The 24,073-nt window shown below is 44.7% G+C and overlaps 1 protein-coding gene across 9 annotated transcripts in view; it reads right to left on the bottom strand.

Annotated features, from left to right (window-relative positions):
- Positions 1-24,073, bottom strand: part of MTSS2 (MTSS I-BAR domain containing 2) — a 309,369-nt gene that overhangs the window by 44,158 nt on the left and 241,138 nt on the right. For 3 of the 9 annotated variants that reach the window (XM_069217485.1, XM_069217486.1, XM_069217481.1), the window contains exons 7-10: positions 19,162-19,319; positions 16,700-16,807; positions 16,455-16,552; positions 12,565-12,691 (exon numbers count right to left, since the gene is read on the bottom strand). In XM_069217485.1, coding sequence (XP_069073586.1) covers positions 12,565-12,691; positions 16,455-16,552; positions 16,700-16,807; positions 19,162-19,319 — 491 coding nt within the window. Of the gene's footprint in view, positions 1-12,564; positions 12,761-16,454; positions 16,553-16,699; positions 16,808-19,161; positions 19,353-24,073 lie in introns of all 9 variants that reach the window. The other 6 variants (XM_069217477.1, XM_069217479.1, XM_069217484.1 and 3 more) reach the window with 3 other exon arrangements.

Genomic DNA, 24,073 nt, shown 5'->3' with positions numbered 1-24,073 from the left:
AGTCAGAGTCACCTCAGCTCAGGACACCTTAGGGGCTGTCCTGACTGGCCAGTGACTCCTCCTTGTTTTTCTCATTATTTTCTCCGGCCTTGCCGCCAAAAGTGGGGCCTGGCCGGAGGGGGCGGGCAACTCCACTAGCTGGAGTGTCCTGCTGGGTTGGCACAAAGGAGGTGAGCCTTTGAGGCTCACCGCCAGGTGTGACAATTCCTGCCTGGGGGAGGTGTTAGCATCTCCACCCAGTGCAGGCTTTGTTACTGGCCTCAGAGTGACAAAGGCACTCTCCCCATGGGGCCAGCAACATGTCTCGGTTTGCGGCAGGCTGCTAAAACTAGTCAGCCTACACAGATAGTCGGTTAAGTTTCAGGGGGCACCTCTAAGGTGCCCTCTGGGATGTATTTTACAATAAAATGTACACTGGCATCAGTGTGCATTTATTGTGCTGAGAAGTTTGATACCAAACTTCCCAGTTCTCAGTGTAGCCATTATGGTGCTGTGGAGTTCGTGTTTGACAGACTCCCAGACCATATACTCTTATGGCTACCCTGCACTTACAATGTCTAAGGTTTTGTTTAGACACTGTAGGGGTACCATGCTCATGCACTGGTACCCTCACCTATGGTATAGTGCACCCTGCCTTAGGGCTGTAAGGCCTGCTAGAGGGGTGGCTTACCTATACTGCATAGGCAGTGAGAGGCTGGCATGGCACCCTGAGGGGAGTGCCATGTCGACTTACTCGTTTTGTCCTCACTAGCACACACAAGCTGGCAAGCAGTGTGTCTGTGCTGAGTGAGAGGTCTCCAGGGTGGCATAAGACATGCTGCAGCCCTTAGAGACCTTCCTTGGCATCAGGGCCCTTGGTACTAGAAGTACCAGTTACAAGGGACTTATCTGGATGCCAGGGTCTGCCAATTGTGGATACAAAAGTACAGGTTAGGGAAAGAACACTGGTGCTGGGGCCTGGTTAGCAGGCCTCAGCACACTTTCAATTGTAAACATAGCATCAGCAAAGGCAAAAAGTCAGGGGGCAACCATGCCAAGGAGGCATTTCCTTACACTCACCGCCAGGTGTTACAGCTCCTGCCTGGGGGAGGTGTTAGCATCTCCACCCAGTGCAGGCTTTGTTACTGGCCTCAGAGTGACAAAGGCACTCTCCCCATGGGGCCAGCAACATGTCTCTAGTGTGGCAGGCTGCTGGAACTAGTCAGCCTACACAGATAGTCGGTTAAGTTTCAGGGGGCACCTCTAAGGTGCCCTCTGGGGTGTATTTTGCAATAAAATGTACACTGGCATCAGTGTGCATTTATTGTGCTGAGAAGCTTGATACCAAACTTCCCAGTTTTCAGTGTAGCCATTATGGTGCTGTGGAGTTCGTGTTTGACAAACTCCCAGACCATATACTCTTATGGCTACCCTGCACTTACAATGTCTAAGGTTTTGTTTAGACACTGTAGGGGTACCACGCTCATGCACTGGTACCCTCACCTATGGTATAGTGCACCCTGCCTTAGGGCTGTAAGGCCTGCTAGAGGGGTGTCTTACCTATACTGCATAGGCAGTGAGAGGCTGGCATGGCACCCTGAGGGGAGTGCCATGTCGACTTACTCGTTTTGTCCTCACTAGCACACACAAGCTGGCAAGCAGTGTGTCTGTGCTGAGTGAGAGGTCTCCAGGGTGGCATAAGACATGCTGCAGCCCTTAGAGACCTTCCTTGGCATCAGGGCCCTTGGTACTAGAAGTACCAGTTACAAGGGACTTATCTGGATGCCAGGGTCTGCCAATTGTGGATACAAAAGTACAGGTTAGGGAAAGAACACTGGTGCTGGGGCCTGGTTAGCAGGCCTCAGCACACTTTCAAGTGTAAACATAGCATCAGCAAAGGCAAAAAGTCAGGGGGCAACCATGCCAAGGAGGCATTTCCTTACATAAACATTAGCAGAACATTAACCTCCTACGAGTGAATCCAGTCACAATAGCTAGTACCCAATCCTTATAGATGTCCAACAGGTATACATATGTATGCTAAATAAACCTCATATCTATAAAGCCTTGTCCAAGTATCTCTTACCCTGTTTGTGCCGAATTAGACCGCAGTTACGTGCCCTTCCGCATCGCTTTCGAAAAACCGATTACCTCTCGGACTCGTCCTTTTATGTTTGATGAACATAGAAGTAGGACTCTAATATGTGTGCGCCTTTTGTTGTTCGTTTGACTCGCCAAATGGCCGTGATTGAGCAACGGCTGCCATCTTGGAGTATCAACCGCAATGATATATGCATACAGCAACAGAAACACGCTTACCAATTATGGCTGAGACACACTGAAACCTCTAAAGTACTCAAAAAAAGAAAAGTCAGTTACATGAGCTAACAATCATATTAAACCAACTACTCCATTCGTCATATATTCCTAATTTAAACAACCAAGTTTCTACATGTGTCTGTGATTGGTTCCACAGTGTAAGCGCCATCTTGGTGGAATTCGCAATATGCTTATTGATGGACTAGTTCTCAAATACAGAACGCACCTCTCTTAGAATAGAGGGAGGTGCAACCCGTATATTTACACTGATATACAAAGTGTTGATTTATATACAGATCCACATTTATTTCCTTATATTCCACTCCATATATCTATACAAATCGCAAGTCCCCAACACACAGAAAGATAATGAAAACTGAACCATCTCATATATTGCTTTTGGCGTGCTTGTGAAAGGTTATATCAATGTGGTCAAACTTGTTAGCCTATGTTCTTCGTGCAACGGGCAAGTAGTCTTATAATCATGCACATTAGTAGATGTGATAGTGTATCATGCAATTTATAAGTACACTATACTGCAACCTGTAGTACATGTTCCCAAATTTGTACTTAGTTATAACAATATCATTGTCACATCCCATAATGGAGCAAGGATATCTTCAATGTTTTTATACAAGAGCATATAAGATCATAAAAAATGATACATTTCGTGATCTACATTCATCCCCAATTGAATGCTCTTGAACCTCAGTATCCATCTTGATTCATTTTTTCTAAGTTCTAATTCTCGATTACCCCCTCTGGGATGTGCTCGCGTTTGGCTAATACCCATGTATTTAAACATGGGAATCTCAACTGAGGAGTGTTCCTTGAGCACATGGCGCACTACTGGAGATAGTGCATCGTTGTTTCTTAAGGCCCGTACATGTTCTTGGATCCTCTCCTTTAAGGGGGTAATCGAGAATTAGAACTTAGAAAAAATGATTCAAGATGGATACTGAGGTTCAAGAGCATTCAATTGGGGATGAATGTAGATCACGAAATGTATCATTTTTTATGATCTTATATGCTCTTGTATAAAAACATTGAAGATATCCTTGCTCCATTATGGGATGTGACAATGATATTGTTATAGCTAAGTACAAATTTGGGAACATGTACTACAGGTTGCAGTATAGTGTACTTATAAATTGCATGATACACTATCACATCTACTAATGTGCATGATTATAAGACTACTTGCCCGTTGCACGAAGAACATAGGCTAACAAGTTTGACCACATTGATATAACCTTTCACAAGCACGCCAAAAGCAATATATGAGATGGTTCAGTTTTCATTATCTTTCTGTGTGTTGGGGACTTGCGATTTGTATAGATATATGGAGTGGAATATAAGGAAATAAATGTGGATCTGTATATAAATCAAAACTTTGTATATCAGTGTAAATATACGGGTTGCACCTCCCTCTATTCTAAGAGAGGTGCGTTCTGTATTTGAGAACTAGTACATCAATAAGCATATTGCGAATTCCACCAAGATGGCGCTTACACTGTGGAACCAATCACAGACACATGTAGAAACTTGGTTGTTTAAATTAGGAATATATGACGAATGGAGTAGTTGGTTTAATATGATTGTTAGCTCATGTAATTGACTTTTCTTTTTTTGAGTACTTTAGAGGTTTCAGTGTGTCTCAGCCATAATTGGTAAGCGTGTTTCTGTTGCTGTATGCATATATCATTGCGGTTGATACTCCAAGATGGTGGCCGTTGCTCAATCACGGCCATTTGGCGAGTCAAACGAACAACAAAAGGCGCACACATATTAGAGTCCTACTTCTATGTTCATCAAACATAAAAGGACGAGTCCGAGAGGTAATCAGTTTTTCGAAAGCGATGCGGAAGGGCACGTAACTGCGGTCTAATTCGGCACAAACAGGGTAAGAGATACTTGGACAAGGCTTTATAGATATGAGGTTTATTTAGCATACATATGTATACCTGTTGGACATCTATAAGGATTAGGTACTAGCTATTGTGACTGGACTCACTCGTAGGAGGTTAATGTTCTGCTAATGTTTACAAATCCTCTTATTTCATAATATGTTGCAGATAAAAAGAATGTTTGGATTTTTTAATTAAATATGGAAGCTACACCATGATTACATTATCACAACTGAACATATCCAACTGGATACATTCGGACTAGAGACGATTGAACACAGGTTGGTGTAGTATTCAGACTGACCAATGTGTGCTTAGTACATGTGATTTGGTCCATTGTACATTGGAGATCTACTATGCTCTTTTACAGATGCACAGTTTTTCGGCATTCCATTGTTCAACCATTACCGAAATAGTTTATATTGAGTACAGGAAGATAAGGTACATTATTTAACAATTTTTCATCACCGGGGAGCTGGAAACTGGACTATGTTATATTTGACTCATGTAACCATTTTGAGTCTCTAATCTTTTAGACACGTGTGACGTTCACTTTTTAGGTTTAAGTCAGTAATACTAACCTGCATGAATGCATTACAGTTATTACTTCTTTTGTTGGTTATTAAAACCATATGAACATGTTTCCTGGAACATAACAATTGAAATAACAATATGTAAAACTTGGAATGTTGATTTTGGTATGTCCCTAATATACATATGTTTTGATGGGGTAAGTGTGACATTTTGATATAGGAGTCACGATAATTGCACTTGCTTTTGGTTTTAACAATTTCACTTGCATGTGGTGGTTCTCAGGGAAATTGATTATAGACTTTGATTTTAAAAGTTTGGTTGAGATTATTTGAAGTAATAATTTAAAACAAGTGATTATATAGAGTGATATGATTTGTTTTTGTCAGCCTTGATAAAGTCCTTCAGAGGACGAAACACGTGTCGGCTGAGTGTGATCGGAAATTTACCAACTAATCTGCTTACATTGGAGGACAAGAACTCTTACTGCCTGTAAAGAAATGGCTCCCTGTTGCAGTTACCCCCCACTTTTTGCCTGATACTGATGCTGACTTGACTGAGAAGTGTGCTGGGACCCTAGTAACCAGGCCCCAGCACCAGTGTTCTTTCACCTAAAATGTACCATTGTTTCCACAATTGGCACAACCCTGGCACCTAGGTAAGTCCCTTGTAACTGGTACCCCTGGTACCAAGGGCCCTCATGCAAGGGAAGGTCTCTAAGGGCTGCAGCATGTCTTATGCCACCCTAGGGACCCCTCACTCAGCACAGACACACTGCTTGCCAGCTTGTGTGTGCTGATGCGGAGAAAATGACTAAGTCGACATGGCACTCCCCTCAGGGTGCCATGCCAACCTCCCACTGCCTGTGGCATAGGTAAGTCACCCCTCTAGTAGGCCTTACAGCCCTAAGGCAGGGTGCACTATACCACAGGTGAGGGCATATGTGCATGAGCACTATGCCCCTACAGTGTCTAAGCAAAACCTTAGACATTGTAAGTGCAGGGTAGCCATAAGAGTATATGGGCTGGGAGTCTGTCAAAAACGAACTCCACAGCTCCATAATGGCTACACTGAATACTGGGAAGTTTGGTATCAAACTTCTCAGAATATTAAACCCACACTGATGCCAGTGTTGGATTTATTTAAAAAATGCACACAGAGGGCATCTTAGAGATACCCCCTGTATTTTACCCAATTGTTCAGTGCAGGACTGACTGGTCTGTGCCAGCCTGCTGCTGAGAGACGAGTGTCTGACCTCATGCGGTGAGAGCCTTTGTGCTCTCTGAGGACAGAAACAAAGCCTGCTCTGGGTGGAGGTGCTTCACACCTCCCCCCTGCAGGAACTGTAACACCTAGCAGTGAGCGTCAAAGGCTCAAGCTTCGTGTTACAATGCCCCAGGGCACTCCAGCTAGTGGAGATGCCCGCCTCCTGGACCCAGCCCCCACTTTTGGCGGCAAGTCCAGGAGAGATAATGAGAAAAACAAGGAGGAGTCACTGGCCAGTCAGGACAGCCCCTAAGGTGTCCTGAGCTGAGGTGACTCTAACTTTTAGAAATCCTCCATCTTGCAGATGGAGGATTCCCCCAATAGGATTAGGGATGTGACCCCCTCCCCTTGGGAGGAGGCACAAAGAGGGTGTACCCACCCTCAGGGCTAGTAGCCATTGGCTACTAACCCCCCAGACCTAAACACGCCCTTAAATTTAGTATTTAAGGGCTCTCCCTGAACCTAGAAATTAGATTCCTGCAACAACAAGAAGAAGGACTGCCCAGCTGTAAACCCCTGCAGAGGAAGACCAGAAGACAACAACTGCCTTGGCTCCAGAAACTCACCGGCCTGTCTCCTGCCTTCCAAAGAACTCTGCTCCAGCGACGCCTTCCAAAGGGACCAGCGACCTCTGAATCCTCTGAGGACTGCCCTGCTTCGACGACGACAAGAAACTCCCGAGGACAGCGGACCTGCTCCAAAAAGACTGCAACTTTATCCAAAGAAGCAGCTTTAAAGAACCCTGCAATCTCCCCGCAAGAAGCGTGAGACTTGCAACACTGCACCCGGCGACCCCGACTCGGCTGGTGGAGGACCAACACCTCAGGGAGGACCCCCGGACTACTCTACGACTGTGAGTACCAAAACCTGTCCCCCCTGAGCCCCCACAGCGCCGCCTGCAGAGGGAATCCCGAGGCTTCCCCTGACCGTGACTCTCTGAAACCTAAGTCCCGACGCCTGGAAAAGACCCTGCACCCGCAGCCCCCAGGACCTGAAGGACCGGACTTTCACTGCAGAAGTGACCCCCAGGAGTCCCTCTCCCTTGCCCAAGTGGAGGTTTCCCCGAGGAAGCCCCCCCTTGCCTGCCTGCAGCGCTGAAGAGATCCCTTGATCTCTCATTGACTTCCATTGCGAACCCGACGCTTGTTCTAACACTGCACCCGGCCGCCCCCGCGCCGCTGAGGGTGAAATTTCTGTGTGGGCTTGTGTCCCCCCCGGTGCCCTACAAAACCCCCCTGGTCTGCCCTCCGAAGACGCGGGTACTTACCTGCTGGCAGACTGGAACCGGGGCACCCCCTTCTCTCCATTGAAGCCTATGCGTTTTGGGCACCACTTTGAACTCTGCACCTGACCGGCCCTGAGCTGCTGGTGTGGTAACTTTGGGGTTGCTCTGAACCCCCAACGGTGGGCTACCTTGGACCAAGAACTGAACCCTGTAAGTGTCTTACTTACCTGGTAAAACTAACAAAAACTTACCTCCCCCAGGAACTGTGAAAATTGCAGTGTCCACTTTTAAAGTAGCTATTTGTGAATAACTTGAAAAGTATACATGCAATTGAAATGATTCAAAGTTCCTAATGTACTTACCTGCAATACCTTTCAAACAAGATATTACATGTTAAATTTGAACCTGTGGTTCTTAAAATAAACTAAGAAAAGATATTTTTCTATACAAAACCTATTGGCTGGATTTGTCTCTGAGTGTGTGTACCTCATTTATTGTCTATGTGTATGTACAACAAATGCTTAACACTACTCCTTGGATAAGCCTACTGCTCGACCACACTACCACAAAACAGAGCATTAGTATTATCTCTTTTTACCACTATTTTACCTCTAAGGGGAACCCTTGGACTCTGTGCATGCTATTCCTTACTTTGAAGTAGCACATACAGAGCCAACTTCCTACACTGCCCAAAGCTAATTGATTGGACATTGTACATCACTTCCCATGAACTGATTGTGATTGTTTGGCGTTTGGACTTTAAGCTTTTTTCTTTGGAAGAATTTCTGTCCCTAATTGGATTAGATTGTTTATGTTAAATGTGTGGTATATATATGTTGTTATTTAAGGTGTTTGTGATATTTTTGTGATATTTATGTATTCTTTTTGTGTTTGTTTTATAATTATTGCTTCATATTTATTGGTAACGTTTGTATTAAAACTGATAACTGAAACAGTCTATTTTTGGAACCATCACATACTTATGTTATCCCTATCTATCACTGTATAAGTATTTATGATACTCTATGATATTACATTTGATTTCATGTACACAGTTAGGATCTTAAATTAACTATTTAAAGAGTGCTCCGTTCATTTTTTTGTTATGGCTTTACTACCTTATGAGGCAAAAAATTGCAAATTATGCAGTGTTTGTGGTACAATTTGTGTTATCAGTTTACTATTTTGTCATTTTCACATATGTTAAAGTCTGGACCAAGGTCTCACCCTATTAGTACTACTTCAACTCCCAAATACAGCAATATGTGACTGAAAGGTACACAGATAACCTTTGTAAAGTGGCTCCCGCTGGACAGCAACAAGCATCACCACATTTTAGTAACCGTTTATCTGTTTGAGCTAGAAACAAAATGTTTCCTTTGTTAAAACCTGCAAATTATGCAGCAGATGAACGATTATGTGGAAATGCAACAAATCTATCTATCACGTGAAAAACGCCACACCCGCAGAATTGCATAATTTCAGTGGCCCTTGATGTAAGTGCTTAGCCTACTGAGGGACCCTCTGAAGTTACTGACCCTGGCTCCGCAAAATCTTATGGTATGCCAGGTCAAGGTACCTGTGAACCGGAAAAAATACATTGAGCATAGGCTGCCTGCTCACATATACCTTGCACATACTATATCCACTGATTGGGACTACGGTGAGGCACTATTAGATTCACTGGGGCAGCATCATGTCTAGTGGAGTGACCTGTGGGTAGTAGTTTCAGCTGCTTGCTCACCAACCTTTACAATCAATGCCAGCCTTTGTAATGACCTTAGCTATGTCTGTGAGCTACAGGTGATGAACAATTGTTTTCTTTGCCCTGTGTTGTCAGTCTTGTAATCTAGGGCCAGATGTATAATTACTTTGACTAGCGACTATCTAATTGTGATATCCTGTGAATCGCAATTAAGTAATCGCTATTTGAATGTATGAAACTCCATGAGTTTCATTTAGCCTTTCCCCATTAATATTCATGAGGTAGGTTGCAATTTGTGACCCATAAGGAAATGCTAAAATCACAGGGATGGTGGCCTGCTGGGCTCAGCAGACCACCATATCTGTAATTGCTTTTAAATAAAGCAACCTTTTTTTTTTATAAATGCAGCCCGTTTCCCTTATAGGAAAACAGGATGCGTTTAAAATATTAAAACAATACAAGTTTTCTTTTCATTTTTTTTTAAGAGTAGGCAGTGGCCGTGGGACCACTGCCTGCTCTTAAAAAATGTTTTTGCATGCATTCAAAAAGGGGATGGGATGCCTTGGGGACCCCTTCCCATTTGTGAATGGGTTACCAACTAATTGAAGTAGGTGGCAAAACGCGAATGTTTTGCGACTGCATTTTGGTCACAAAACATTCCTACATGCTGCTGTAATTTGGTATGAGGAAAGGACGCCCTTCACAAGCCCCTTCCTAATACCAAATCGGTATTTATTTGCAATTCTAAATTGTGATTCAGTAACATGTTACCGAATCACAATCTGGAATTCCTACATACCAAAATGCATTTTTGTGGTTGCAAACGCCACAATCGGGCCGTTTGCGAGCACAAAAATGAATGAGATATATGGCCCTTAATGTCGTAAACCATTTGGCTTCGAAGATATGCATAGTATTTTTTGCTGGCATTCCTTGTTATGAATTTCATGCATCCCTTTTTGGAGCCCCCATAAGTGTAATAATGAGTGTGCCCAAATGTACGTCTCACATACGATGTTCCTAGAGGTACAAGCTCAGTGCTAAATTTATATATAAAAATGTGCCAGTGCCCAAAGCTCTCCTCTGAAACAAGCAGCTGCTGAAATTAAATGTGCGAGCATGGAATACTGAGGCAGAGCAATCCTGAAGCCTTCTCATGCCTCTTTATTCCATTTACAGCCATTCCCTGCCTTTTCAGCTCACTCTTGCAGCTTTCTGCTTTCACCCTTTGTGATGCTTTTTAGTTTTCCTCTTCCTCGGCCTTTCCCATATGTGTCTTTTACTCACAGTAAATGCTTGAGGCAGAAAAATAAGTGTCAGCCCTCAAAAATAAGTGCTGGTGCTCCGCACCGAAACCACAGGCTCAAATTAAGCACTGTACACGCTGCACCTCACTGATGATGCTTGAATGGATCTGGGGTTGATGTCATTTTTGTCCCAGTGAGGTAGGTAGTCGGCAGTATGGTGAATAAATGGCAAGGGAAGGCTGACTTCTGTAGGGCTGGGCCCTTTTTTCCAAAGAAGCAGCATGTCTATAGAAAATGAAGGGACAGGAAGCTGCTCAGATGAATTCTCAGTGGTTAGGAAAGGCTGGCACAAGCATTTCCTTCTGACATTTTGTTGTATCATTTGCTAGTATTTGCAGTGTCACCTACCTGCAAATCAAATTATGGCCCATATTTATACTTTTTTAGCGCCGCATTTGCGTAGTTTTTTAATGCAAAATTGGCGCAAACTTACAAAATACCATTGTATTTTGTACGTTTGCGCTGTTTTTGGGTTACAAAATGACGCAAATGCGACGCTAAAAGTATAAATATGGGCCTATGTTTTGCTGGCAAAATGTATACTAAAGCCAAGCGCCTTAACCTGTTCTTAGCTCATATGTTTTTTGTGCCTTTGGTGGTGATCTATTGTGTTGCACTTTGCAGTGTATCAGGTACCTTTGGGGTGCATATGTGCCTAATGTCCGAATCACGTACATGTCAAACACTTTGAGAGTCATTTTTGATAGATTGTTTTTGCACACTAAGGCCCATATTTAGACTTTTTTAGCGCCGCATTTGCATTGGCTGTTGACGCAAAATCAGTGCAAACTTACAAAATACAGTTGTATTTTGTAAGTTTGCGCTGCTTTTGCTTCAAAAAATGACGCAAATGCGGCGCTAAAAAAAGTATAAATATGGGCCTAAGTTCCTCATTCAAAGACAGAAGGTAAAATGGTTTAACACTGGGTTTTTATGCCATACTCGGAGCTCTCTAGATTCCCAGTTTCATGCCCGAGTTCATCCTGCATAGTTATGTTATTTACATTTTTGGGATTGCGGTCCTGGTTTTACAGTTGGTTAAACGAGATTACAAATTACTGCTACCCACGAATGGAACCGGAAAACTCGAGAGCTCTGCATTTTCCTACCTGGTGAATGACGGCGGACACAGGAATAGCAAGACGGAGAAGCTTTGATGCCACAGAGCAGTCAGATTCTGTGCAAGCTTTCTTAAATTTTTTAGTAATTTGTTTTTATAGAGGACAGGAGGCGGCGGCATAACAATAAAAACAAGTCACTTTCCTGGCTATTGCGAGCACTGGCTGTTGTTTATAGTTTGTCTCATCCAGAACATTGTTGGTGTGCCACACTCTGCAATGGACCAATCAGACGTCGTTGTGCATGTATAACGTCATCAGTGGCACTTACCAGGGAAGTACTCACAGGAGTAAGCAGCAATGCGGTTTAAAAACCTGCTACAGGAAGCAAAATGTGTGCTTTGTAAGGAATCAATTTTCAGACAAACAAAATCATGCGTGTTCAAGAAAATTAGTAAGTGCCTCATAAGTGATTTCTTTTAACAAAGTAAATACAGCAGAAAATGCATTAATGCTGCAGCGTCACACCTTTAGGACCTATCAGAAATGGACACGTCTAGATACGTGCCCCTCCAAACACGTCACTGTGAAAGTTCACCTTACTTTATTGAATTGTATTGAAATAGTATTTATATAGCGCTTACTACCCCTGACGCAGCGTCGAAGCGCTTTCTGGCGAACAGCAATCTACTCTGGAACCCAAGAGGAATTAGTGGTGGATTAGTTTAGGGAAATATGAGTTCAGTTATAGTATTTTGATGTTTCTCCGGAGAATGGCCAGCCGAGTGAGACACTGCAGTCTTTCTTACTGCAGGCGCCAAGTCATTACAGCACACATGCGCATTCAGAAACGTTTTGAGAAAGAAAACTTCTCACAAGTTATGCTTGTGTGTAATTGCTGCGGTGCAAATCCTTGTGCAAATCTATCTACCGTTTTTAGTAAACATGGATTTTCATAAAAAACCATGAGTATTGCACAGGGACATCCATGTAACACCCATGGTGTGCCTCCTTCGTGTAAAGTAGTAGAAAGTAGATTACAACACTTTGCACCAGTTTGCAGCACTTTTTTAACGTTTTCTTCCTTATGAAGAGCATTTTCCCTTAATTTCCCCCCAAGTCGTGCCTTCCCTACCCCATGTCATGCAATTGGCCGCAATCTCACCATAATCCTTCATGGTTCCAGCCCGATGCACAATTCACCTAAGGTACCTGTTGCACAGCCCCTGCCTGTGGTCACCACACCATGGCAGTCATTTCCCAATACCTGGCTGGTGATGTCCGAGGGCATCGGTGAAGGAGGCTTGGAGTACATGGCATCCTGCGAGATGAAGCCGGAGTCGTGCGATGAGACGCTGGACAGGCGAGTGCTGGCGTTGACCGGCTGCGCCATGCTGCGGTGGCGATAGGTGGAACTTGGTGAGTATGAGTGAGAGGTGCCACCCTTTGTGCTACTAGCACTGCTGGGAGGGTGAAGTAGACGGCGGGGCAGGGGTGAGAGGGAATGAAAGAGTTGGGGAGGAAGTGGTTTGGAACACAGATGGAGATATGGGAATGGGTATAGAGCAGGACAGAGGATGTGTGGGGTTTGGGGGAATTTTAAGGGGCGTGGGAAGGAAAAGACAATTTAAGACAAAGGTGCAAGTCAGACGAGTTTATATATGATCGGACATACAAGTCAAAGGAAGCCCTAGTGAGCCATGACCCTGCTGGACCAGCCATATGAAACATTAAGGCGCTAATGTTTTCTTCAACTGCTGCCCTTCCAGAAGCGGTCCCTTCCCTAGTCCTTCTGGGAAAAATGTTTGGTTTGAATCCCAGCAAAATCCCCCAGCTGTGAGGATAAACTATGCACCCATTCGACCCCAGCCTGTGCTGATACACACTTTAAGGAAAAAACACTCGAAACATACGAGGACTGCTGCAAAAAAAAGTTCACACATAAATTTATACAGGAAAAAGGAGTGCATGTTCCATTATATTACAGAAGTTATTTATCAAGGGTTGCACGTGTGCTCAAGTTGCGCTGCACAGTTTTGTGCTGCGTCCACAGTCTTCTATAAAGGTAAGTAAATTTGATGCAATGCTTCTGTCCCTTTGCATCTCTTTGCACATGCGAGCACCAATGCAAAACTTTAGTAAATAATCCCCACGCTAATTGCTGTTCTTTAGAGAAGGTCTGATAGTGTTGAAATAAAAGTACACCCTTGTTTATATTTCTGGGTAAACCATGACCCTCCTCCTGGTGTAAATACCACTGTGTTGGGGGACTTACCCATATTTTTAATACCATATTTAATACCAGGATAGTTGTGAAACGTAGTACAGCTAGGATTAGACATCAAGTTCCCCAATACCATGGCTAAAAGTTCCGACTAGTGTCGGCATACTTGCGGAGTGCCCACTTTGTTGGAGGTCCTGCTAATGTGTTTTTATAGCACTTACTAACTTAAATGAGCTTGTTTCTAAGTGCTTCTAATATCTACAGATTAAGGGTTTTATTTAGAGTTTGGCAGGCAGGATACCTCGTCAAAATGTGGCGGACATCCTGTCCGCCGTATTACAAGTGCCATTGACTATAGTGCACTTGTAATATGGTAGAATGATATCTACCACGTTTTGACACAGTATCTTGTTTGCCAGACTCTAAATAAAGACAAAGTCAATACGACTTAATTCCAATTGGGTAACCAAGGTGTTTTCTTTGCACACTTGATTCTTCAAGACTGGTGACAACAATCAGTCAAGGCTAATGTCAAGAGGCATTAAAGGGACTGACACTCAGTCATTAACCTTGAAAACTCAGGCCCATATTTATACTTTTGTGCGCCGCATTTGCGTCACGTTTTGACACAAAAGCGGCGCAAGCTTACAAAATACAATTGTATTTTGTACGTTTGCGCCACTTTTGCATAAAAAAATTACGCAACTGCGGCGCTAAAAAAGTATAAACATAGGCCTCAGTGTCGGAAGAGATCGATATCTCTCAAAGAGGGCAGCAGCCTAATTTAGAGGAGGGAGGAACAGAATGAAATTCCAAAAAATGTGGTTCAGACTCTCAGTCCCTCCTATGAACAAGTAGTTTTACACACTCAATTCCAGCTGAGAGTAATGTCACCCTAGGTCACACCACGAACCGGACATTTTGTCTCCTGAGAAAATGATTGTGAGTACCTATGAGGTACAGGTGACGAATCTTTTGCTGGGTGCGTATCTAAATAAATAAAACATATTTCCATTATTTACTGTGATCTTTAACAAAAGGTCAGTCGGAACAATGATTTGCCAAAAAACACCCAAGCATTGCCAAAGTCAATAGGTATGGGTTCAAAGTGCTAACGCAGGCAGCTTTAACGCATTAGAGTGAGACCCAGCGGAGAGAGCCAGCATGAGCAGAATACAGTCCCTCATGCAACTGAATGCAAGCTCTTGAGTGGAGGTGGAAGAATGCACCTAAACAGCCAATAGCATTAGGTGAGAGATCAATACTCCGCTGGGCTGAACCGCAACAGCACTAAAGCAAAGGCTGAAACAGACAGCTAAAAAAACAAATGGTTAAAAGGGACAACCCCAAACGCAATTCAGTATATTATTAGCAATAGGTCAGTTTGACATATACTCTGTCAAAACCCGGAACTAAAAGGCACATTTTCCCCCCAAAATGAGGCATCCTACACTCTGATTTGACACTTTGCAGGGAGAGGTCACGGAGACCTTTGAAGTGAACTTGATTCGATGGGCATGACTCTTAATAGAGCCCTCTGGCAGGAAGTGCTGCCCTTGGTGTAATGTCCAGCACTGATGTAAAATCCTCTTTTCGTATATGAACCCTACCACATAGTCTGCCTGTGTGCTTTACAGTACGGAAGTACCGCTTTCTTCACTGGGTGGACAGAAAATGTGCTTAGAAGCAACTTTCATAGGCTGACAGCGAGGGCCCTGGCTCACCAACAGTGCATTGGAAATAATAGGGAAGAAAGGGCCGGGAAGGAGGAGGTGGCATAGGAAGAGCAATACAAGTACTGACATAACTAGTAACAAGAGTAAATTACGTTGTCCGCCCCTTCACCAACACACACAGACGCACAGGTGTGGCTGTGCACATGCAAACAAACACATGCATGCAGACTTGTGGACATGCACAAGCAGAATCACACCCACGTGGTCACACACAGGTACACACACCTGGACACACTCACAGACACACATAAACATGCACCCACACAAGATCTTTTTCAGAAGTTCTGCACCCAACCTAGCTTCTTCCTTTTTTATAGAGCAGCGGGAAATCCAAGAGCAGCCAGATAATTTCTGGTCCTTCTGATGCACACGCGAGCATCCTAAGTCATCGAGAAGCCATTCTCAGGCAGCAAACTGAAGCAGTATTGCATCCGGAAGAGAAAGAGTAGACTTCAAATCAAGAAGAGGCCAAGGATGATTGATCCTCACAAGGGCAGGTGAATCACACGCACAGGCAACAGCAACCCAGCCACACACACACGGACAGACCCATTCATAGAACTGCCACACAGAGGCTGTTACTGAGCAGTCACACACAATCAGTTGTAGAACCGGCATGCATCTGGGGAGAAGCATGCGCAGAGTCACCACGGTAGGTTGCAGATCCGCCTTTTGTTGCTTTGGAGGCTTTTTCAGGGAGCCCAGGACAGAACTTACTTGGATAATGGGAAGGGCAGAGGTATGTGGTGCTATTTCAGAAGAACCAACTTAAGAGACAGGGAGGATCTAGTACCTCTCAGTATTAAAGGGTGGTGCCAAAGATACTGTGGTGTGTAAGAAAATCAGCTACTTTGACAAGTTAGGTGGGATTAGAACAGAGTCGTCTGTGCCATACGTGTGATTGCCTTTCACTACTATCAGCATTTAAGAGGTGTTGGACATTGGTCCAGGCTACCTGTAATAGCTGGCCCCCTCTGCTGCCTCAGCTGTCTCCGAGGCAGCTAGAGATGCTATGCCTGGGTGACAAACTGAACGCTGCCTTCGGAAGAGATGGGGCTAGTATTCACTAAAGGAGAGACGGGGACAAGGACAGCTGATTCTTGCTGTAGCATTCATCACGCATGACATTTTCTCTTTCAGTTCACCAGTTCATAAACTCTGCCTCCATCCACCAGTACTTCCTTCCGTGACACTTACCTGGACATGCTGGATTTTCTGGATCCTGAACTGCTGGGAGAGGACGGTGGCGTCTGGTAGGACCAGCTGTAGTCGGAGCCTTTCAAGTCTTTAATGACCTGTGACGGTAAATCAGGAAGGTGTCACTCTCCTACAGCTCCACCGACTTGAAAGAAGATGTAGTCCCAACGCCACACGCAACTATGCAATTCACTTTCTCAGGCCATTCTACTGCCATAGTCATGCAGAACAAAGAACCTGCTCACCTGTTCACTGGCCGGGGGGAGTTTGTGGGGCTCTGCTGTTAGCACAACCAAGTCGTCAATGATGCCCTGTAGGTGTGTTACCTCTCCCAGCATGTGGATCTCACCATTCTGAAAAGGGAGTGAGAGGAAAGTTCTAATAATGAAGTTAACTCTACACTGCCAATCATGAGCCGGGTGACGTCTGGCCTCCCCCTAGACAGCCTGTGATGAATTGCTTTCAGGCAACAAAACTCCTCCATGCTAAGAAGGCCTAATGGAAAACAAGAATGGCTTGTTTAGATTTGGTTGGCAATGGAAGAATGCTGAATCACAAGGAGAATTTGCAGTGCCCACCATGTTAGACATACAATGGTATGATGGAGGGAATCTCACCTGGATTTAGCACATTACTTTCCAACTCTTAAATAAGTCTAATATTCTGCTGCTCCAGTTCTAAGGAAACTGGTTTGCTGCATGCCAGGATTATCAGTTTTGCAAAATTTGTATTCAGAGAAACTGAGAGTTGACTTTGAAACTTCAGCAACAAGTATCAACTGATTCAACCCCTGCTTTCTTGTACTCGAAATCCAGGCTGTGAGAGAGCAGGGATCTGATATGAACTGAAAAGATTTCTAAAATGTAAGATTTAGTTTAGCATTTTAATTGTTTTGTAGGTCTTGCCTACCACACAGCACCAGTTGTCTGGTTGTGAAAGGCCTTTTGTGGGCTTACCAACAACTTACAGCAAGCTTCCAGCCTGTCCACTGTTTACCAGCGGCTGAATTATTGACACTCTCGTCTCATTTGCTTGCTTTCTATTCTGTGGCTTGCCTTCTTCTTTTTGTGTTAGTCTCTCCTATGAAGCATAGCATCTTTAACCTACTTTTTATTGGCTGGCGCGTATCCGTCCACAGCTCACTTTTAGGGAACTACTTTTACATTTTTCGTTAAGTAGTTCATGATAGTGCATATGTTTTCTACCTTTCTCCTTTGTTCACTGCTCCCTGTCCAAATATCGCCCCGTGCTCATTGTTTCTCTTTCCCTCATGTGCTGCTCCTGCCTCTCTCTCTTGTGTGCTTCTCCTTTCATCAAACTCCCCTGCACACTGATGAACAGTGCTGCTCTCTCCCTCATGTGCTTCCCGATTACCCTCATGTTGTGCTCTCCTTCGTGTGCTGCTTTTCCCCTCCTCCCTCACCTGTTTATTTTAACCCCTGCCCTCTCTCCATTGCTTCCCCCTCATCTGCTCCTCCAATATCACCAATGTCCTTTTTGTAATTGTTAGTTATTTGAGTTGGTGCGGCTAATTGCAGCCAGCCTCTCCGTCTTACGAAAAAGCATTTTCTTGTTACGCTGTTCATTATTTTTTATTTACAGGTCCATCTTAGACTGGTCAATAAAAAAATGGGTGAAGTTCATTAACTTGGGTCATGACGCATGCACATGCATACCTCATCACACATGCGCTAGCAACAGTTACTTCAGCCTCCTTTTTTTAGTTCTTTAAAAGATTGACAAAAAATGTTTTTTGCTGATGCTGTACAGCACTGCCAAAAAGCGCTGTCAAGCTAAAAGGTCCCAAGTGGAAGGCCTAGAGGCTTTGCTAATGCCCGTTTCTTCTGCAGTTCCCTGTGGGATGACATAGAAAAGACAAAAGTTGAGCCATGGTCAAACGTTACCATGAAAGAAAGGATGAAATCCGTGGAAAGTTTGTAGTCTCATTAAACCTCAGCCTGCTCCTGAGGTCTCTGTTGTTGAAGTTCCTCATGTCCTCTGCCCATTCCCCTCCTCGTCCTCATTCCTTATGAAGCCGTCACCACGTACCATGTACCACACGGCCATTAGAAGGGGCACAGAGGCGGAAGGCCATTATTCCCCAACCCCTACACTTTTCAGGGCCTCTTGCTCGTGCTGCAAAATGGAAAGAAGCAAACCCGCCCCGTTTATTAATGATGAGGCAGCTAACACGGTTATACCCTCTGGATGACGCTAGTTATTGGGAAGGCCTTGTCTTTCCTTTCTCTTGAGGATATTCTTTAAACTTGGAAACAGGTACTGATGCTAAGCAGAGCCTTGAATGAAATATTTGTCCATGGCTCTACGAAAACGTCTAATATGCCCGATGCAACATGTTGCTAATGTAGGGTTTGGAATGGGATATGGAGAAAATTAGGCTGCAAAGTAGCACACCCCCCCCCTTCCTCCCAGGAGACATACTTAGGGTTCAATAGAATAGGTTTAGCCAGAGATGGTGGAATCCTATGGTGCGGGAGAAACCAGACCAGCTATGTCTGTAGACAGCAAGAAGCGAACATCACACCCTGTACAAGTATCTTGACATTCTGCCACAGGAATGTCCAACATTGGTCAGTGTGGGACGGCTCTACATCAAACTGGATATCCACATGAATGAAACTGACACTGAATCCTCTTATTGACTTTCAGTCTTCTGACAGACGAGGGGAAGGAGTGCTGTACCTACCACTACCGGCTGCAGGAGCGTGATGAACGTGCAGAACCGACCCCGCTCCTCAATCAGAGCCCTCCGCACTGCCTGCTTCTCCGTCTCCTCCATCAGCAAGTACATGTCGTTGACGTCCTGGAGAGCACTGTCTAGCTGTGGCTGCAGGTCCCCCTTTCCTGAGAGAGGGGGAGGGGCAGAAAGAGAGCCAACTGAAATGGTCAGAGATACTGCGACATGTTAGAGGACAGATATCGTGTCACATTTGCAGAGATGTGAAACTTTACTGGCAGTTCTTTCTAATCACCCCTTCCCACAGTGACCACTGCCCCCATAGTGGACTGTTCGAGTGTCAGACTCATGATCAGACGGGCAAGACTTGTAGCATCTCCAGCAGGTCCAATGCAATGGGGACGTCATACCCTGCATAGTCAGAAATCATAAGTGCCAAAAGTCCAGCAAGAGTGACCATAGGCCTTGTTCAGTTTTACTTTTTAACACTACAAGCTAAGAACAACCATATGACTGAAAAAGAGTCAGAGGCAGTCTTGTTCTACTTCTTAATTAGTGCTAGGGTGAAAGGGTGGGTTGATACATTGAGGGCACCCTAACCAATTAAGGTGCTGTCACCAGTGTTTATGGTGCAAGTAGCCACCTATCACAAGCAATGAATCCACAAACTAATTTAGCAAAACATCTATAGGTGATGCAGAGAAAACACACATTCATTCACTCCCTCACTTACCTACGATGGTGTCTGCAGAGCTCTTCACGCCATCTTCAATGTCAGATTTATTATACTTGAGGGTCATTTATGTGCTATGTTATTTCTGCAGCCTATGGTCATACATTCCTCCACCCCACTCATTACATTGACAGCAATTAATACAGTCCCAAAACACCCAATTAAAAAAGAGAGGGAAGCAAAACTCTCGAACAGCAGAGCTCTTATGTCAGGGAACAGCAAAGCATGAGAGCATGGACATGAGAGTAGAGGGCGAGGCAGGAACAAGGCTAGCACAGTCAGGAAGCAAGAAGCATATCTGGAGAATCCAGTTTTGTTACAATTCCTCTTCTGGCATCTTAGGTCTCGGGGTGTGAGATGCTATAGGGGACAGGGCAATGGTGCTCGGGTGTGGTATCCTGCTCGGTCTGTTGATACCTTCCGTTATCTGGCCCTTACTTCTCACTTGGCACTTGTACATTCCCCCTGGCTGTTGGATTCTGCGCAGTGTTTGCATTACGGCGGCCCCCACTAGGTTATATGGCAATGCCAGTGTCGGAGACTTGGGATCTCCCGTATCATTTATGGGTACTGTGTTAGTGACTGTGGCAAGGTAACGTGTAGAAGCTCCTGAATGGACTTGACAGCTCACAATGAGTGGCTGAAAAGGGAATCGACAAGTGAAAGGAAACCTGAAATGAGTGAGAAGTTAGGACAGCAAGCGAGGGAGACCTGCTGCCAATACTCATAGGGCCCAAGGTTCTTAGCTAAAGTGTAGGCCCCATGTGATGCACAAGCACACATGCTTCCAGCCTCCTGAGAATCTCCTTAGAGACCATAGCACAGGTTTGTACCGGTACCTTTCAATATTTGCACAGGCTCGCTGGGTTGGCCTAGGGCTGCCCGCTAGTGTGTACAAAGTGGTACTGGACTTTGTTCTCACCATGGCTCTGCGATAAGTTAATCCTACCTCTGAACCGTTCCAGTGCAGTATATAATCATTTGACTGTGCATTCACCCCTTAACATGCAGGTGTGTGTCACTGCACTGCAGTTTAATGCAGTGGGAGTCACTACATCGACAGTCGCTGCATCAGGAGTCACGATGCTGGGAGTGCTATTACTTCATAGGTCAGTTCATTTTTTTATGTTTTATGCACAACTACAGATATATATATTCGCCGAAAAAGCAGTTAAAATTTAGTTAAGGTTCAAGAAAAGCAAAACAGGAAAATCCCAGAAATTCGCTAGTTATGGCATGCAGTGCATATCATAACTAACGTTGTCATGAACTAACACTGCCTGCCATGTTTTGCGCTTGGTAGTCCATTTTTTCATATACCATGGGAAAGTGTTGTATTGAGCATGTTAGGTGGCCTGAGTTATTGTTGGACATTGCATTCCATAACCAGTGACTATCATGGGTTTTGGGGATTTGCATTTGCAGAACTATAACTAACATTTAACTGTTGCTTTTTTTAATTGCATTTCTAGATTTTATAATGTACTTCTTCTACTTGCTATGTACCCAAAAGGTGCTGTGCACAGCCTTCAGCAGTATTCAGCAGGGGTGGAGAGGTGGGCCACAAGACCCGCAGAATCTGCTTGGACATCTTAACAAGGTCTTTTCTCGACCACATCAATTTTTGGGGTAAAAGTCACTATTTTTATGAAAATCAGGATTTTTTGTTAAAAAATCTTTCCTTTTTTACAGACACAACATGGGTTTTAAGATAATCTGTCCAGGGGAAACAAATTACAGTCAAAACAAAAAATTTATTTTCAATGAAAAGTGTGACAGCCAATCTATCTATCTATCTATCTATCTATCTATCTATCTATCTATCTATCTATCTATCTATCTATCTATCTATCTATCTATCTATCTATGATGTTCTTGTTCAGCTTCAAAAGATGGGCTATCTGTAAAGGTTTCACCACAGTACTAAGGCCGCTGGTAGTATGATCTTTAGCACCTTCAGACCTTGGTTATTTTAAGCGAATAGTATCTTTTTTTTACAAGTGTTGCACAGAGTGTACACCGTTCTGAATAAATACTTTTTAAATACTCTTTGGTGTATTTTTCTTGACAGCTTCACTGTCTGCAGACATTGTAAACACTCTCCATAGAGTAAACACTGTTTACAATATGCACTTTTCTACTCATATCGACGTAATTTCTCAGTGTAGATTCAGTGACCTGTGAGAGTTTGATTCAGAAAAAAACTGTTCATAATAGGGCATTCATTTTGGAACAGACATTAAGTATCTTGATGAACTTGGCTTTCTCTGAACAGTTGTATACACATTGAACACAGTGGGGGTCATTACAACCCTGGCGGTCCAAGACAGCCAGGGCTGTTTCGGAGAAATCACCGCCAACAGGCTGGCGGTGCTTCACAGGGCATTCCGACCGCTGCGGACAGTGGTCCCGGCGGTTTTAATCCGCCAGGGCAGCGCTGCTTGCAGCCCTGTCCAGGGGTTTACGAGTCCCCCTACCGCCGGCCTTTTCCTGGCGGTTTGAACCGCCAGGAAAAGGCTGGCGGTACAGGGAGTTGCGGGCCCTCCTGCCACAGCCCGTGCAGTTTTTCAAGCGCTCAGGGTGCAACTGCACCAGTCACACGGCCGCAAAACCAACGGCTCCATTTGGAGCCGGCTCCTGTGTTGCGGCCAAGATCCCCGCTGGGCTGGCGGGCCAAAACCAGGTTTCCACCCGCCAGCCCAGCGGGGATCTCCTGATGGCCGCAGTGGGAGCGCGGCTGCATTGGTGGCCGCCCGCCGGAGGGCCAGTGTGTTTTGACGGTTTAACATTTTCCCATATATCTACGGTTGACTGTTAATGTGAACTAGGTTTCAGTGAAGTGTATGGTATAGGGTCAATTTTGCACATAGCACATGCTTAGGAGTTGTACCTGTGATGGAATTAATGATGCTTCATATTATTCCAAGCTATTTTGTACTTATGCTCAAGCCTCTAATGCCATACTAGTTTATAGAGTAATGTGTGCAAAAGAAGCTTGGATGATGTCATCAGTGATGTCCTCAATGATGTCATTTGAGATGTCATCAATGATGTCAAAAATAATATCATACAACATGTCACAAGTGATTTAATATGTGAGGTCATAAGCAGGGCATGGCGAGGTGTAAGTTATAGCTAGCTCTGCTAAATATAGCTGGTGAATTTCAGTTTTTTTTTTTTAGTTCAAAATGTTAATGTTGTCACTGACATATTCACCTAACTGTAACTTTACTTTAACCTTTGTTTTTTATCAGTGAATTTCTAGTTTTTTTTTAAACGTAAAGTAATATTTTATTATCATATGTAAAGACAACACCCACTGTGCATGACCTTCGGCAGTGAATCGAGGGGTGCTCTCCGATGCGGCCACGCACTGTGGCCAACCCACCCAGAAGCAGTCAGCCCCACGCTGTGCATGGCCTTTTGTCATGTGCAGCATGGGGCTGGCAGGCGGGTGCTGCGTCCATCTCTCCGCAGGCAACCAACCAGAGGCAGCCAACCCGCAACACGCATGGCCTTTGGCCACGTGTGGTGTGGGGTTAGCTGCAGGGCCTGCGTTGTAGCCAGACCCTGCTTCCAACTCACCACAAGTAGTCAACCAAACGCTGTGCACAGTATTTGGCCGTGTGCAGAGGGGGGTAGGTCACAGGGCTTGGCCTGCCAGCAGGCTGCAAACCCTACACCATACACAGCTTTTGGCGTATGCAAAGTAGGTTTGGCCTACAGGACCTGGGGATCCCATCTCCAGGGGCCAAGCCATACACATTAAGGGGAGGGAGGGCATGCAGTCCCCTTCCTGACTCTTAATTGGCCCCGGAGATCACATCCCCGAGGCCAAATACAATAAAAAATGGGGAGGGGGGCAAGCAGCCCCTCCCCAAGCTTTCTGGGGGCTGGGTATGCCTTCCCCTGGGGCCAAAATCTAAGGAGAGGGGAGCATGCAGCCCCTGTCCCTGAGCCTATTATGCCCTGGGATCCCACCCCCCACAGACACAACCAATCGAAAATGGGAAGTGGAAACATGCTCCCCATCCCCAAGCCTTCTTAGTCTCTGGGGACCCTTTCTCCGGGCATTTTTTTGTTTAAAAGTGGAGTGGGGCTGCACAATTCATCCCCAGAATCCATTTTTTTCTTGATCCAGAGGGAGTCCTGCAGGATTGTGGCCAGAAATTTCAATTTTTTTCCCTC

This window comes from Pleurodeles waltl, chromosome 12 (assembly GCF_031143425.1).
Source record: "Pleurodeles waltl isolate 20211129_DDA chromosome 12, aPleWal1.hap1.20221129, whole genome shotgun sequence".
NCBI lineage: Eukaryota > Metazoa > Chordata > Amphibia > Caudata > Salamandridae > Pleurodeles > Pleurodeles waltl.
Note: the sequence above shows the minus strand (reverse complement) of the source record. Positions and strands in the feature narration are given on the sequence as shown.